Below are 17500 nucleotides of genomic sequence, written 5' to 3' on the forward strand. Positions count from 1 at the left end.
CCATTAAAAGGAGGCCTGATAATCTCAGCGACTGCAAGCGGGGGATGAGGACAGAGTGGAGGATCTCAACCACAGTGGTGACATTCACTTCACATTTCTCTGCAGGCTTTCAATTATGTGTGTGTGTGAAGGTCAGACACAGATAAAGTGGACATATCTCCCTCGGCGGGGCTGCACAAATGTATCAGACAGGAACAAACATATATTTTCAGCCGAGGGATAGGAAAAGAGGGTGTGTGTGTGTGTGTGTGTGTGTGTGTGTGTGTGTGTGTGTGTGTGTGTGTATGTGTGTGTGTGTAAGAGAGAGAAAGAGAAAACAAGAGCAGGATTTTTTTCATGTGAAGTATGTACAGTATAGGAGTGTATGCATATTTCTGTGGGTGCGTGTGTGTGTGTGTGTGTGTGTGTGTGTGTGTGTGTGTGTGTGTATGTGTGTGTGTGTGTGTGTGTGTGTGTGTGTGCATGTGTGTGTGTGCATGCAACAACGGAATCTATTAATTTTGCTGAAGTAAAAAGTAAAGCTTTAATTCATGTGCCAACATAGCTTTCCGAACAACATTACTTATCAGGCACCTGTTGGAAGTGATTTAGTTCCGAAGCAATTTTCAAAACCAATAAAGTGGTCGAATGAAAGTGCGGTTTAAAGTGCTTAGGGAACCTCCAACAGTGCTGGAACACAGGCATGAAAAACACATTAGGACGCGATTACCCTTTACACTGCACAGGGCTGAAATCTCCGCTCTAAAGATCCGATCGGATACACATCCGTCTATGTGAGGTTATGAAGCAGCTGTAGTCAGACTCATATGCGCGTGAACCTCTCTCTTGATCCCCAGGAGATCTGTACTGGCCTTTAATACGCAAAGCACACATACTGTAGACAATTCAGCATTCACAGCACTGGACCGTAGCACAGTCCTAGTGAACACCTACTGAAAAACAGCAGAATGTTGTGAATGTGAGTATGAAGTAGTGTTGATGAAGGTGAAACCTATTTGTTATTCCAGTCTGTTCCGGTATTCATCTTCTGTCCATTCTGTTTACATACTGCACATACCGGTGTGCAGTCTCAGGAAGCAAACTTGAATATTCTTCAACTTATATTTCTTTTGAAATGCTGACAATTCTGCAATGAATTACATGTTAATTCATATAATATATGACTGACAGACTTTTGCAAGGATTTTTGTCAGATTACCATCACATGAAACCATTTGAAATCAATACAACGCAGCTTTGGCAAGACATTTCGGAATAATAAAGTGTCATGGCCACGATCATGTTTGGCTCAGGAATAAGGTGGGTTGATATTGATTTGGACAGAAATTGATCGTTTTCTTCCCTAATGCATCTAACTGAAATACTCAGTTTAAATGTAGTGCTTGCTAGTTTGCCTGCCTTTGTTTACTTGAGAGAACTGGCAGCCATTCACTTTTCACTTCTTTATTCATCCACTAAATCATCCATTCATCCACTACTTCATGTATTCATGCATTCATGCGCTGTTCATTTCCTGGAAGCGCTTTAATGAGAATGAAACAAACGGAGCATCAGTCTGTCACACACTCATCTGTCCTGCTGCTGATCCGCCTTTGGGACTGACAATCGTTTGACAGCCTGCGAGAGCTCAAATTGGATTTGGACTGAAGCACACTAGATGCAGCCGTGAGTGAGTGACTGTGTGTGTGTGTGTGTGTGTGTGTGTGTGTGTGTGTGTGTGTGTGTGTGTGTGTGTGTGTGTGTGTGTGTGTGTGTGTGGTCTTCCTCAGTAGAGAGCCACTATAGGACTCAACAGCAGCAGGAGGACACAACAGGAGGCCAGCAGAGCTACAGTATCACTGAATTGTCTCGGAGAGCTCCTGTCATAGAGACGGTCATTTCCACAGCGTGGCACAGCAGTGTGGACAGTCTGTCAGACCCCCCTCTGGCCTATTCTACTGTATGTGGCTTCAGCAGAGCTCAATGGATCTCTTTGATGCAGAGGCGGCATGGGATCCAGGGGGCCTGACCCAGGAGATCCAAATCAGATTACGCATTCAAAATAGCCAACAGGCCGAGACACGGCCATGAGCCTTTTCAAACACACACACAAACAAGCAGGTCGTTCTCAGGCACATAAACATTTAATTATGCCCTGACGAAGGTCGGAAGCGACCGAAACGCGTCGGCTGGTCCAAAGTTTAATAAAGGACCTTTACTGTACATGTATATCGGAGTTTTATAAAGTTTAGTAAAGGACTTTTACTGTATCGGAGTGCCTTGGATCTCTTCCCTCTTTTTTGACATGCATTCTTTTTGATCCTGATGCACCTGATTCTGGAATTTTACTTCGTCACCCACTGAAGCAATCACTTTTTCTCTCCTCACATAAACATGGGTGTTGGACTATGGGTTGCAGTTCAAATCTTTGAGAGCAAAGATTAACCGGAGTCAAATTCCTTGTTTGTTTACGCAAACCTGCCCAATAAAGCTGATTCTGGTTCAGATTCTGAATTCAATTTGGACGTTGATAACACCTTGGATGTGGATCTGTTCAGGACTGCTCAGGCCCACAGTGAGCTTCTGTCTGGTCCAACTCAACCGAGATGCGTCAAAATTCATAAACACAGATGAACATCCACTCTCAGGCTGCAAGGCTTCTCAGCTTGAAGAGGTAGTTTTCCACAAACATACAGTGGAGCTGGCTGAACGGTTACCGTTTAAATGAAACATTGATACCAAATCGTTCAAATCAAACTGGTCAGAGAAAACATATTCGCCTCTGGTTGTCAAACGCACCTCTGCTTTATCCACAGAGAGACCAAGGCATGAACCTGATAGCATTGACAACCATACCACATTAACCACGTTGGTTAGGCTAGATCTCCTTCCACAGAGTATATAATCTCTGTGAAAACGGCAACCCCTGTTTGGTTTCAACAGGCACAGTAGGCTCCGAGCTTCTTCCTCACTTTGATAGTGAATACTGGCAAACATAGCCAGAGCTGGGCCTGCTAGCGTTTCAATCCTGTAACGTGACATCCTTATCAATCCTTATCTAACACAACACAGTGCATCCCAGACAACAGCCTATCTGTGTAACTCCAGGACAGATTGTCTGATGGATTCTTGCAACACTGGGGTTAAATCTGTCCCCCAGTCATCAGCTACCTTGAACTACCTTGAACTACCTTGAGTTCACTGAAAACACATACTGTTCCGTAATGCTAGCATAGACACCACTGATATCTACAGTACACTATATCCATATGGATTTTCTTATGAAACTTTTAAATTCCTTATGCTATTTGACCCAAAGCCAAAAACATGCAGGAGGAAACGAGAGCAAATAGATGAGGAGGAAGAGAAATATAATTCTTGAGTTGCACAGAAGCTTGTCATAGTTCATTAGCCAGCTTCCCACCAATAGGATTTGCATCTGCGCTCAGTGTGAAGCTACACAGCGCTGGGTCCTGAAGTCTTTACACGGTGACAGCTCTACAAAAGGGCATTAGCGCAGCGCTACCCCCATGTAATTGCTCTTCAGACGATCGCCCATCTCACAAAAAGAGACTTTTCACAAACAAAAGCAGAGCGCATATGCGACATATTAAAGGCATTTACCATTGTGAGGAGACAGAATGAAATATGAAAGATGGTTCGTTATTGCCTACTGGGCTTGAAGCCTTATTCACACAGTTTACAGCTCATTAAGATGTCTCTTTTCAAACAGCATAATACACATTTGATCTGTTGTAATGACCGCTTTTTTCTCTGAACTTACTTTTTGCACACACTTATTGCACCCAAGTAGGGACCCTCATGCATGAATCTGTTCTGAAGAATCTTTGCCCATCTGTACCTTGGTATCGGAACATGATAGAATTGGAGTTCGGGTCTGATTTGAACTCTAACCCACACTAAAGACGGCTGATGAAGCTGTTCTGAAGAATCTCTGCCCAGCCGGGACATGACGGAATTAGATTGCATGTCCGATCTGAACACTGACACATATCCGAGACGGATGATGAACCAGTTCTAAGGAACCTCTGCTCGTCTACCTTGGGAGCATGATGGACTCCGACTTCAGGTCCAATTTGAACTCTCCCATAGCAGAGACGGCTGATGAGCCTGCACAGGTCCGATCTGGACACTAACCCATACCAGTCACGGCCTGTTCTAAAGTCTCTGCGCGCGCGTGCGTACCTTGGTAGCGGAGCACGATGGCCCCGGGGTGCGGCCTCTGCTCGCTGCTCAGGCGGATGGACACCTGGTTGCTGGAGCTGCGGAGCACCAGGCCTGTCTTGAGCGCGGAGGCGTTGGCCAGGACGGAGGGTTCCAGAACCCCCAGGTCCTCCACCGTCACCTGCTCGCCCTCCAGCAGGCTCACGTTCAGCACCTGCACAGCACACACAAATACACATTTAAACATACACACACATAAATACACACACACACACACACACACACACGTACAGACATACACACACACATACAGAGAGAGAGATAGAGAGAGACCGACAGAGAGAGAGTGTCAAGGGCTTTGTTTTAGAGCTCAATTCTCTGCGCAGAGCTAAGCTGTCTATGAAGGTCACCATCCCTGACTCTCCCATTTAACTGAAGCAGAATCTTTAGCAGAATCCTATTCTCTGCGGTAGTCCCTAACATGATGTATCCATTGCATCTACTTGCATGAAATCAGATTTAATATGAAATGTGCTTCACTGGGGTTTACATTCATCGATCCAGCCACACACTCGTAACAAAATCAAACCTCTGTATCGACGTTTCAGCATCTCCCTCCTCTCCCCCTCACCACTACCCCCAGCCCTGAGGAGACATCAGCCTGGGGAGGGACCAATGACGCACACACACACCACACTCACAAACACCACATTCACACACACACACACACACACACACACACACACACACACACATACCACACTCACACACACACACACACACACACACACACGAGAACACACACACACACACACACACACACACACACACACACACACACACACACTGCCCGGCTTGCAGACAGACTAGGCTACAGCTGCAGCCCCACAGCAACATGTGCTGCATGGCAAATCATATCAGCATGATTACAGCCTCCCACACACGGCCCTGTGGGCTCTTCAGCCAAGGGATGTGGGACCTGCAGCGTGTCCTATTAAACTGAAGGCTGTCCAGTACTAGCCAAGCACAGAGTGTGAATGTGTGTGTGTGTGTGTGTGTGTGTGTGTGTGTGTGTGTGTATGTGTGAGAGAGAGAGAAAGTGAGGGATGGAGGGAGTTTATAGATGTGTGTGCGGATGTATGTATGTATGTGTGTGTGTGTGTGTGTGTGTGTGTCATTGGTCCTTCCTGAGGCTGATGTCTCTCTGGGGTAATGGAAGTGTCAGAGAAGAAGACGGGGGTTCTGGGTGTGTGTGTGTGTGTGTGTGTGTGTGTGTGTGTGTGAGAGAATGAGAGAGAGAGAGAGCGAGAGTGTGATGAGGATGAACACTAGGCCAGGCATGGCAAGATGTCTGCCAGACCAAGGGCCCAAATGAATTGAGGGGCTGTACTGACGACCTGTCAATGGCTTGCGGGGGAAATTGAGGGTGGATGTGACATGGGAATTGCCAGCGGTGGTGTGTGTGTGTGTGTGTGTGTGTGTGTGTATAGGGGGGTTGGTGGTGGTGTCTGCTTGCCACTCTCCCATCTGAGAGGTGACAGTTATTATCTGCGAGGGAAAAAAAGCCAATTGTCCTGAAACCATTCATCTGCTCTCAGCTTTACCCAGAATGCTCCTCCAATTTGTCAAAACATTCGCCGGAGCGGGAGACGCGTGAGCACAGATAATGACTAAACTGCTCAACTTTCTCAAAGTTTCGCTGGCGGAAATGCGAAATAATGTCACAGCTGACCTTGAGGCCATGATGCTTTTTGATGCTAGTTTTTCTGTCTGTGAGAAAAAGCAGCCCTTTGATGGTGCTGACCCTCTGAATCATTTCACTCCAACCTACATTTCTGATGGGCACACAAACCTCACACTATTCTCCAGAAGTGACGGATGAAAAATTCATGGGCAGATAGTTCCCAGCAGTGCTGTTAACAAAGACCTGATTCCACAGTATACTCTATACATTCTATGCTTTATTATCACTCAAATGGTCAATTCTGACACCTGCAGTATTTCCAGATCCAAAGGGGCATTTTAATAACAATACATCAGTGACTAAAACAGACCGATTTTCATTTCAGACGTACATTATGTTTTCGCTCCTGTTCCAGTGTTCCAAGGTATCTCGTCTAAATGGGAACAGGTTAGATCATTCTAAGAACGGTTAATGACATTCCTTTAAAAAAGGACAGTGGCCGCGTTTCCCAAAGTCGTTAAGAAGCTCTTAACGCTAAGATCTTCTTTGGAGCGCTCTTAAGAACGCTGTGAAAGAAGAGCGTGTTTCCTAGAGTCGCTCTTAGCTTAAAAAGATCTTTCACTAAGAAGGAAACGACCCACGCTTAACAGCCTTCTTAGCGATCAAATGCTCAGAGAGCATAGCCTGCCGCTAGGGGCGTGTAGCTTTCTAGGCTTTAGTTATCAAGTTAACGGCCCACCGGGAATCCTCCCGAATCTCCCGATTAGCCACCCGGGCCTGAATACACACACACACACACACACACATACACACACACACACACACGCGCACGCACACACGCACACACGATACATGCATAGCCTAATTGCACCATAGGGGTAACACGGGGCGCTGTGTGTGACGCTGATAAATGGGTGGGTGATCGATTTGCCTGGCATCGATTGATTCAGTTTCAGCACCATCGTGGTGAACAGCTCTCGTTAAGAGCTTCTTTGGCTTGATCTTAAGGTTCTCCTAAGAAGGCAGTTGAGAACGCGTCTGGGAAACACCCGTATCTTAGCGCTCCTTCTTAGCGATTCCTTCTTTGGAGCCTTCTTAAGTCCTTAAGAAAGATCGCATTTGGGAAACGCGAATTTTCAAATTGATTTATGGCTGGTGGCACAATACTATAGGCTTTTATTTTTGCCAACAGCCTTAAAGCTTAAATCAAAGCACATTCGATATCAAGGTTAACTGTTAAAAACACTGTGCCTGAATTCAGGCCTGGGGCGAGATTTGAAAGTAGCCATTTGGCCTATAGAATATTGTATCTATATATAAGTATATATACTTTTTTGATCCCGTGAGGGAAATTCAGTCTCTGCATTTAACCCAATTTTAACCGAAACAGTGAACACACAGTGAGGTTAATCACACACTAATCCAGAGCAGTGAGCTGCCTGCCGAAACAGCGGCGCTCGGGGAGCAGTGAGGAGTTAGGTGCCTTGCTCAAGGGCACCAGCCGTGGACTGGTCAGGGATCGAACCGGCAACCCTCCAGTTACAAGCCTACCTAGCCAGTAGGCCACAGCTGCCCCCCAATCCTCAAAAAAGAAAATGGGCAAGTGACTTTCCAAGCCTATGGACTTTTGAATAATATTCAAAGACAGGCTGATTGGAACGATAAATAGGGTTTGATTATCGAATCGATTATCTAAAATTGAAAATAGGGTTTTCGCTCCGGAACAAGTGAAATTGGTTTTGTTCCCATTTTCAATTATGTTCCTCCAAAACTTTTGGGAATGTGTGCAATGTTGCACGCTATAGTGTACATGACATGGTCTGAATATTGGACAAAAACATATTCCACACTGCAGTGTCATATAATGTACAGTATGGTCTGCAATTTAAATGTAGCCAGTGGTGCGGGACAGTTCTGAGACTGCAAGATGATGAGTTGGACAGTCTATTATATGCTGTGAAAAACCTCAGACATAAACTACATAAACCACCAACCCCCAACACACACACACAGACACAGACACACACAAATACACCAGAGATGACAAAGTTGACAGGAGGAATATAAAATGCATCACACAGACACACACAGATACAAACACACACAGACACACACACATACACACACGGACACACACAGACACACACACACACACACACACACACACACACATTACCCCCGGGCCCTCATTCGCCATCACAGATCGGAGGACCTGTCACGTCAACCAGGGACAGCTGTCCCCCATCTCACTGATGCGCCACCAGCCCCGTCACCAAGCGCGCGACTGCAGCCCATGAGGGACAGCCTCGGTTTAAGACACACAGCACACACTCGGAGCACATGCCCTGAGTCTCCACGCCCTCACTCACTGCGCATGTTGATGCTGTTTCCCATATGTTGCGTTTAATCATGTTTGGACACAGCCCGCTAATTATGTTTGGAATTGCTCCTCTCACTCACACATTTGGTTGATATGTTTTTTTTTTCTGTTTGTCACATTTAATCATGTTTGGACATGCCCAGGGAATTACAATAAACACTGACGGTCTGACAACATTCATGTCCACTATGGAAAACTGACATTCATGAATTTGGATTTATGAATTTCTGAACAGCAATTTTTTGGTGCATTTCTTTTTAGTGTTCCAAGCTCTTGCACAGAGCATAACAATGACTGAATGTCTTCTCTGCAATCAGGTTTTTTCCCTGACACAGTACCCTCTATATACCAGGAGTGGCAAAGGCCAAAACCACACGATGAAATGTAAACAATGACAAAACACCCAATTTACCAGAAAAGGTCCATAGTGTTTTAGGCGTCAGCGTCTGGCTTCCCCTGTCATCTCTGCGGCACCTCTACTGTATTTCTCTATTGTCAGATCTTAGTCAGATGCTTCTTACTTAACTACTGTATTAGGCACTTTGGCTCAACTTTACTTTTTTAAAATAGGGCCTACATGTTTTAATGTTTTACAAATAAAAGTGATTTGAATGATGTGAATACATACAAGCTGCATGTATGTAAATAATATTGTCAGTAGGCCTATATATGTTAGGCTACTCCCATAACAAAACACACAGGAGAAATGGAACAGAATACAATGGCATGGAGGGGAAATGGGAACAGACAGGGAATAAAATAATCCATCTTAAAAGTAAACACAACACAGACGGCAGAGAATTGCGGCCACAGATCAGTTGTTGTTGGTGAAATATGGAGAGATAGAAAGAGAGAGATAGAGAGACAGAGATAGAGAGAGGGAGAAAAAAAACACAATAAATAATCTACTCTGGTTCTTACTTGACAGGAAATTGTGCTGTGTGTCACAGCAGACACTAGTGTAGATTAAAATGAGATAATGATTAAAAAAGTAGAATGGAAGTTGAAAGATTTATTTTTAAACGTGTGTCGTGTTCCATCCTGTCAGTCGGTTCTAAATCCCTTCTCTGGCCTGTGCAGAGGGGAGGAGGGGAGAGAACGCTGAGACTCGCTGTTGCGGTCACTCCTGCCCTGCAGGCCCAATCTCTAACGTCGAGAAATTTTAATGAGGACGTGGCGGCCCTGCAGTAGGCTGAAGAGTCCAGCAGATCTCGGATTACTCGCAGAGTAAGCTACATTGTGTGTGTAGGGAAAATAACGAGAAATGCTGTTTATCACACAGTAAAAATGTGGAGAGATGATTCAGAAAGTGTGTGTGCGTGTATGTGTGTGTGCGTGTGTGTGTGTGTGTGTGTGTGTGTGTGTGTGTGTGTGTGTGTGTGTGTGTGTGCATTAGTAAGTCTGAGCCAATTATGTTTGGTGGTGTGTGTCCGAGCGTGCGTGTCCAGTGTGTCCGGTGAGCTGTGTGTGGTGAGTCCTTGTGTGCTGATATGTGGATAATGACTGTGCTCCTGCGTGCTCTGAAGCACAGCCTGTCTGAGCCATGAGGAGCCTGGCTCTTATCGCCCCGCACACAGATACAGATTTACACACGCCGCTAACCTCGCTACGCTCACCCCGCTATGCTAACCCTGCTACCGTGGACCAGGCCAACACAGCATGATGCAGCTCTGCCTACAAGGAGATTTGCCTATCTGTCCATTCACACACACACGCACACTCACGTACACAAACACACAGACAGATAGACAGTCAGACAGACAGACAGACAGACAGACAGACAGACAGACAGACAGACAGACAGACAGACAGACACACACACACACACACACACACACACACACACACACACCAGACCACACACACACACACACACACACACACACAAATACACACACATACACATACACACTCACACATACACAGACACACACAGGACCAATGAACGTTTTTTCCCCCTGATAAAAACATGGAAAAGTACATCTCTCCTTATCTCCTGCTTTGAGCATGTGGATTTCTTGAATTTCCCCTTGGGGATCAATAAAGCATCTATCTATCTATCTATCTATCTATCTATCTATCTATCTATCTATCTATCTATCTATCTATCTATCTATCACTGTGTTTCCACACATGATTTGTTTTATTGGTGATTCTAACCAAATCCCATTCTACAGTATGTGTATTTTAAATCAGGAATCAGTATTACTGTAGTGTCATTGGATACAGTGAGACACATCACATAACTCAAAATCTGAGAACAGATCAGTGATTATGTTACATGATAATAGCCTAGTGTGTCTGCCTTAATGGCAAAACCCCTGAACAATGCTGTTTTTCTCTTCCATTATAAGTCAGTTCAATTTAGTTTGGATCGGTTTGTAGTGCAATTCTAAATGTTGATATAACACTCCTGCCAACATTTCTAAATGGTTGGTGCCCTGAGCCAAAATCCTTACAGTATATCCCTCCAAACTGACTGCTGGTGTAATCATCAACACAAAAGCCTTCTTATTGTGTGAGTGAACAACTGCGATGCCAATTAAAGCGCCACAATGAAGGAGGTCTGCGGCCGCTTGTTCCATAAACTCCGTCTGGCACGCGTCCTACTGGCTGCCAGTCAATCAGAGAGAGAGATGGAGATGAACTCTCTCTCTGTTTCTCTTCCAGCGCTAAGGTGTCTGCAGACCACGTTGCCGCCCGCTGACGCCTCAGCGTTTTGGGGTCTAATGAATTCCTCCCAGCACATCACGTCGCCCCAGACAATGGCCAAACAAAGACGCGCACCGGGAAAAGCTCCACACAGATAGCAGCCATTCACAGAGCACATGTTTCTGCAATAGCTATCTCTATTCAACACTCGGGACCTCTCTCTCTCTTCTGCTTCTATCTACCTCTCTCTCTCTCTCCCTCTCTCTAACTCTCTTTATCTATCTGCCTCTCTCTAGCTCTCTCTCTCTCTCTCTCTGCATCTCTCCAACCTTGTTATTTCTCTCTCTCTCTCTCTCTCTCTCTCTCTCTCTTCCTCTCTCATAATCACGTAAACTACAGTTTGACTGATACAGCTCAATAAAAAGCTCGCTGAATAGAACCCAGTTTTCGGAGGAAAATAAGCCACTTTGCATATCTTAACCGAGGTTGTTTTCCACCTGGTGACATCTCCCGAGCCCAGAGGTTGTTGCGAATGTGACATTGCATCACCACAATAGAATGCCCACTGCCACCAAACACAAACATGTTGTATTGTATACTGCAATATTTCCTATTATATGTAGATAACAAAATTGCTGAATCATTTTTTTTCTTTCTTGAAAATAATATACACTGGCAATTTGACCTGTCTGCATATCTCTGTTTTTTATAGAGTGAAGAACTCTCCCAGGTGCTAGGAGATGCTCATTAGCATAATCTATTCATGAATTAGCCCATATACAAATAGGTGCCATTCCTAATATGGAGAGTTTCCATCTGAGAATCGTCTTCCTTTCCCGAGAGGCATTTATTAGTTTGTTTTAACTTTTCCCCCCTTCTCTCCAGTGGGTTAAAAGAGCTTTTAGCTGTTTAGAGAGCGCTCTTATGAAATATGGTTATGAGACTTATTAGATTGCCGCCACTCGGGTGAGAGGATTTGCTCTCTAATGGGCGCTGCAGACCCCCAGCGATTGCTCTGCGCTCAGAGAATTTGCATCCGGCCTGCAGTTTTGCATAGATTTGAATTCATGCATACGTGATTCCTGTGGGAATGATCCACGAAACTCTCTCTCTCTCTATTTCTCTCTCTCTCTCTCTCTCTCTCTCTCTCTCTCTCTCTCTCTCCGTACCTCTTCATCAGTCCCAAAATGAAATGCTTTCCCTCCCTCCCTCCCTCCCTCACCGATGTCCTCCCTGAGACATTTATCTCTCTATCCCACATCGCTTCTTTTTTGTCCTCTTCCTGACATCTTTCTGGGATGAAGAGCAATTAATGTCACCTGAAAGCAATCCGCAGAAGGGAAGGAAGCAGGGGGAAAAGGAAAAAAAAGAAAGAAAGAGACAGAGAAAAAAAACTAATTTTGGCTGTGGATTGGAGTGGTGCCCCTAAAAAGCTCATCTCGTTCGGTCTGCTGTCCCTCCTATCCTGGCATGGCCCGCCCGAGGCCTTCCTCCTCTGTGCACTCCTCCTCCTCCTCCTCCTCTTCCTCATCCTCTTCCTCCTCGTCTCATCACCAGTTCATTACTACTGGGGCGCCCTGAGGAGCCTCTATTAACCAGTGCTGCCACACAGGGCCACTGGGCATGCTCAGTTTAGTTCAGCTCTCACACACTTAGGCACACACACACACACACACACACACACACACACACACACACACACACAGTTCAGTTCTACTCCTCTCCGCTCTGCACCGATCGACCACCCCAGCTCCCATCCAGCAGCCGAGCAGAAGCAGCGCACCATGCATAATTCACTGGGACAAGACGGCCAGGTTGGCTGGGCATACCGACTGGGAGGCCAGCTGGGTCTAGCAGGGGGGGCTCAGAGCTCAGACTCTGGGTTGGCTCAGTGTGAATGATCTTCAGCTGAGGGAACTGGGTCTGGGTGATGAGGAAACTAGTGCACGGCAATGAGGTTAAATGGATGACTCCAGTGGCACTGATCAAGACAAGGCAAGCGTATCTCATTATGTAGGACAAGTCATACGCGTGGTAATTCAAGGTGCTTAGCTAACGAAGGTCTGGATATGAGGTTAAATAGACCCCTGGAGACATTAACACAAGGGGTGCTAGGGCCTAGGGGTGGGTGTGGGGGCACCAGGACATGGCAGTGAGGTTGAGTGGGCACACCAGGCACCTGTTAAGGGGTGGCATGGCATGGCATGGGTGTGGGAGACTACTAGAGCATGACTTTGAGCCATGAGTGGATGAGAGGAGATGGAGACAGGACACACACACACACACACACACACACACACTTACTGAGCCATGCACTCGATCAGGCTGAGTGAAAATGTATTTCTATTTCATTTAGCTATCATTCCATTACTGTGTACTCATATCATTAGCAAAAGACAGAAGGGTAATTACAATGGCTTTCAAGTACTACTGTCCCTGACCTACCACTCTTCACAAAAGTAGAGCCCATTACTGGGATTGTTTTGAGGACCTGAGTAAATGGGAAAAGACTGTTAAGAATTGATCAAATATTTTGTTGTGTGGTGGTAATCTTTTGGTTTACGTGTCAGAGATGGAGCCCGGTATAACCTTATTTTAATTGGATCCTTTTCCCAAATAAAAGATAGCATGGTGTTTGTGAGAATGAGTTCAGGCAATCGATGAACTCATCGATCGAGGACGAGAGAAAAGGGGGGTTAGACAGGGAAAGAGAGAAAGTTTGAGCGAATGTGTGTGAGAGAGAGAAAGAGAGAGAGAGTGAAAGAGAGTGTGAGAGAGAGAGAGAGAGAGGGAGGGAGAGAGTGTGAGAGAGAGAGAGAGAGAGAGAGAGAGAGGGAGAGAGAGAGAGAAGCTTGCTTGGAGCAGTGGTTGGGTGATGAGTTTGTGTTGCTCCGTCTGGTCGTCGACCCATGTGACACCAGGCTGCTCCTCTGACACATCACTTGAAACTAACAAGATTTGGGGATGGTGGAGAACACACACACCCACGGCGGCTCGCTAATCCACTGGCTCCACAGTCATCACGGCAGCCATCGCGTTTCTGACCCACAGGGCCTCCAACTAACAAGCTCTTTTCAAAATGTGCAGAAAATAGTCTCTTCCTGGCCAGAGCCAGAAGCATCCTGTATGGCTATAGACCCTGTCACCCCTGCTCCTGTTACCTCAATTCCTCTCCTCACTGTGGGAGCTAAACGTCAGCTAAATGACTGAATGTGGAGGGTGTTTCAGTCCTCCTTAAACGCTCTCTGTATGAGCTGTCCACAGACGAGACATGCAGGGGAAAGAGAAGAGGAGGTAGAGAGGCCTGTCCAGCTTCGTAACTACTAAGAGCAGAAAACTAAGGGGATGTCACCTAGGACGTCCCTGTCATGCGACGGTGACCGTTTCAGCAATCTGTGTGTGTGTGTGTGTGTGTGTGTGTGTGTGTGTGTGTGTGTGTGTGTGTGTGTGTGTGTGTGTGTGTGTGTGTGTGTGTGTGTGTGTGTGTGTGTGTGTGTGTGTGTGTGTGTGTGTGTGTGCCAACTCCAAGCCTGTCAAGCTCTGTGACTCCCGAGAACAGGAAACTGTGTCAGGGACGTCCTGGGTGACATACAGTACAGCAATCGTCCAGTAACATGTGTTTGTGTGTGTGTGTGTGTGTGTGTGTGTGTGTGTGTGTGTGTGTGTGTGTGTGTGTGGACTCCAAGCAAACACAACAGACCAGAGAGCTGTCGATAGCCAGCTGGCCCCAGCAGGGCCGATAACTCTCAAACCATCTACTTGCACACTTCAACTACTTAGTTTAAGTATAGTGCATCATTCAAAAACCCAGTCTTGCTAAAAAAATAAGCCCATTGTGCCTGTTGTTTGGATGGATATAATAATACTTTTTTTCTTTTTTTTCAGACCTTTTGCAGTGTCTGGTAGGAAGACATATTTTATGCACAACTGATTGTTTTTGCCAAAGCATTCTGAGGACATTTTTACTCCGTTTTATATTTTTGTACATTTTCGTTATTGGCACACTAGCAGTGAACTGATGGAAGTATACAGTTAAGAAATGATACAGCATAGCTCCAGTCTAGATGTGGAGATGCAGTAGACAGGACAAAAGCATCTGCCAAATCCCATAACCATAATCATAAGAGCTGACATAAGATAGCACAGACATCTGATTATGGAATATTATTGAAATATCTACAGTTAAGACCATGATACCATCATCCACCACACCCAAACCATAAACCATAAACAATGCTTTTGTTCACTGTGCTGTTCAAAAAGATCAAGAGTATCTGACAATGAATATGATCGACTGTATATAATTGTACAGCAGCCAGAGTAAACACTCCTGTGGCATAGCAGAGGAACTGTCATAATGTATCCCATTTTCTACAGCTAGATGGATTGACTAGCTGAATGAGATTTATCCCATCTGTTTGAAGTGAAGTTCCTGCCACAAATAACAGTCTTTGTACTGCATACAATGTGTAAAACAAGGTATGCACAAAAAAAGCCTTTTATGTTGCAGAAATCATCACATTTAGATGCAACACCAGCAAACAGCTGACTGAGCGAAAGCCACTGAAGTAAAAGAGTTGTTTATCCAAGTGTCATGTCAATTTGCTATGGCAGGCACAGGCACACCTCTCCCTGCTCACTGCGCTTCGCGCTCTTTTGACGGTGGATGTGGTTGTAGCTTTTTGACAGTTTGTTGTTGCACCTTTATGCTACAATCATTTCAATTCCGTATCCGTCCTTGCAGTAATGCACCGTGTAATGGCGAGATGACAAGGAAAGTTTTTAATTTTCTAGAAAGGATACGAAATGTAGCATTATTTCACAAGAGAAGGGGTCAGAATCCATACTGAATACTGCGTCATACTGTATACTGCACATGTCCTCCTGAGCTGAGCTGCCGAGCTGAGCTGTTTCTCCTACTGCTACCCAGCAGAACAACACACAGACCTTAAGGTCACTAGCGTCTGCTTCTCCTGATTGATTACAGTGGAATTACATGAGAGTAACGTAAAGAGATCCCTCTGACTACCTATAACGAGGGAGAACCACATGAAGTGATCTCTGTGACTGACCCATAACGAGGGGGAATAAGAATAAAGTGATCCCTGTGACTAACCCATAATGAGGGGGAATAAGAGTAAAGTGATCTCTCTGACTACTAACCCATAACGAGGGGGAATAAGAGTAAAGTGATCCCTGTGACTAACCCATAATGAGGGGGAATAAGAGTAAAGTGATCTCTCTGACTACTAACCCATAACGAGGGGGAATAAGAGTAAAGTGATCTCTGGGACTAACCCATAACGAGGGGGAATAAGAGTAAAGTGATCTCTGGGACTAACCCATAACGAGGGGGAATAAGAGTAAAGTGATCTCTGTGACTACTAACCCATAACGAGGGGGAATAAGAGTAAAGTGATCTCTGGGACTAACCCATAACGAGGCCTCTGTCGCCAGCTCTCCTGCCTGTTGTCCATTGGCAGTCTACAGTGCTGACCGCTGGCCCTGGTGCACGCAGAGATAATGAGGTGCTCACAGGCACTGTGAGTGCACGCACGCGTCTGTGTGTGTGTGTGTGTGTGTGTGTGTGTGTGTGTGTCTGTGTGTGTCCCCTGAGGACAGCAGAGAGAGGCTGAGAGCGCCACGCTTCCACGCTCCCTGAGCCTCTCCTCCAATTAGAGCTCAACAGGAGCATTCTGTCTGCTCGCCACGCCAACAGAGAGAGAGAGAGAGAGAGAAATGGAGAGAGATGAAGGGAGAGAGAGAGAGGGAGAGATATGGAGAGAGAGAGGGAGAAAGAGATGGAGAGAAAGAGATGTGGAGAGAGAGAGAAAGAGAGAGAGAAAGAGAGAGAGAAAGTTATGGAGAGAGTACCGTACATCCTCATTCCCACACATCACTCTGCAGAGCGCCATTCTCTCTCTCTCTCTCTCTCTCTCTCTCTCTCTCTCTCTCTCTCTCTCTCTCTAGATCCTAGTGCAGCACAGGAGAGATGCCAGTCCAATCATCAGGAAGTCCATTCCTCCAGAACCATTTCAGTGCCCCTGACATCACTGACAGGCCAGCGTAGTTAAGCATCAGTCATCTGCAGAATTAGTATATGATGGATACAGGTTCCCTCAGATATATCACTCTACAGCCATCCCTCCAATCATGCATCCATCCATCCATCCATACATCCATCCATCCATCCATTCATCCATCCATCCGACATAGTGCTCTGCAGCCTCTCACATTCTCCCTCTCTCCTTCTCTCTCTCTCTTTCTTTCATATTCTCTCTCTATCTCTCCCGCGGTCTCTGTCTCTTTCTGGATCCGTGCAATGAGGGCAGCGGAGCTGAAACTCCAGACCAATAGATTGGACAGGGATGCCCTCCGGAAACAGATTTTGGTAGCTTAAGGCGCTCCGTAGATAGCGCACTCTAACTAGGGGAATAGAAAGAGAGAGAGAGAGAGAGAGAGAGAGAGAGAGAATGGAGGAACATAAACATGCCAGTATAATTGCACGCCAGTAATGATTTCTGATTTATAAAGTATTACCCTGGCCTGCTTCTAATGGCTTTCTCACTAACAAAAGCCACATGTGACTTTTTTTACAGCTCTTTCAAGCAGCGCTGCCT

At 45.7% G+C, this 17500-nt stretch overlaps 1 protein-coding gene across 1 annotated transcript in view; it reads right to left on the reverse strand.

The window, feature by feature from the left end:
* Nucleotides 1-17500, reverse strand: part of sez6a (seizure related 6 homolog a) — a 53721-nt gene that overhangs the window by 30276 nt on the left and 5945 nt on the right. The window contains exon 3 of the mRNA XM_062537532.1: nt 4186-4378. Within this exon, the coding sequence (XP_062393516.1) occupies nt 4186-4378 (193 nt within the window). The remainder of the gene's footprint in view (nt 1-4185; nt 4379-17500) is intronic.

Source organism: Sardina pilchardus, chromosome 5, assembly GCF_963854185.1.
Source record: "Sardina pilchardus chromosome 5, fSarPil1.1, whole genome shotgun sequence".
Lineage (NCBI taxonomy): Eukaryota > Metazoa > Chordata > Actinopteri > Clupeiformes > Clupeidae > Sardina > Sardina pilchardus.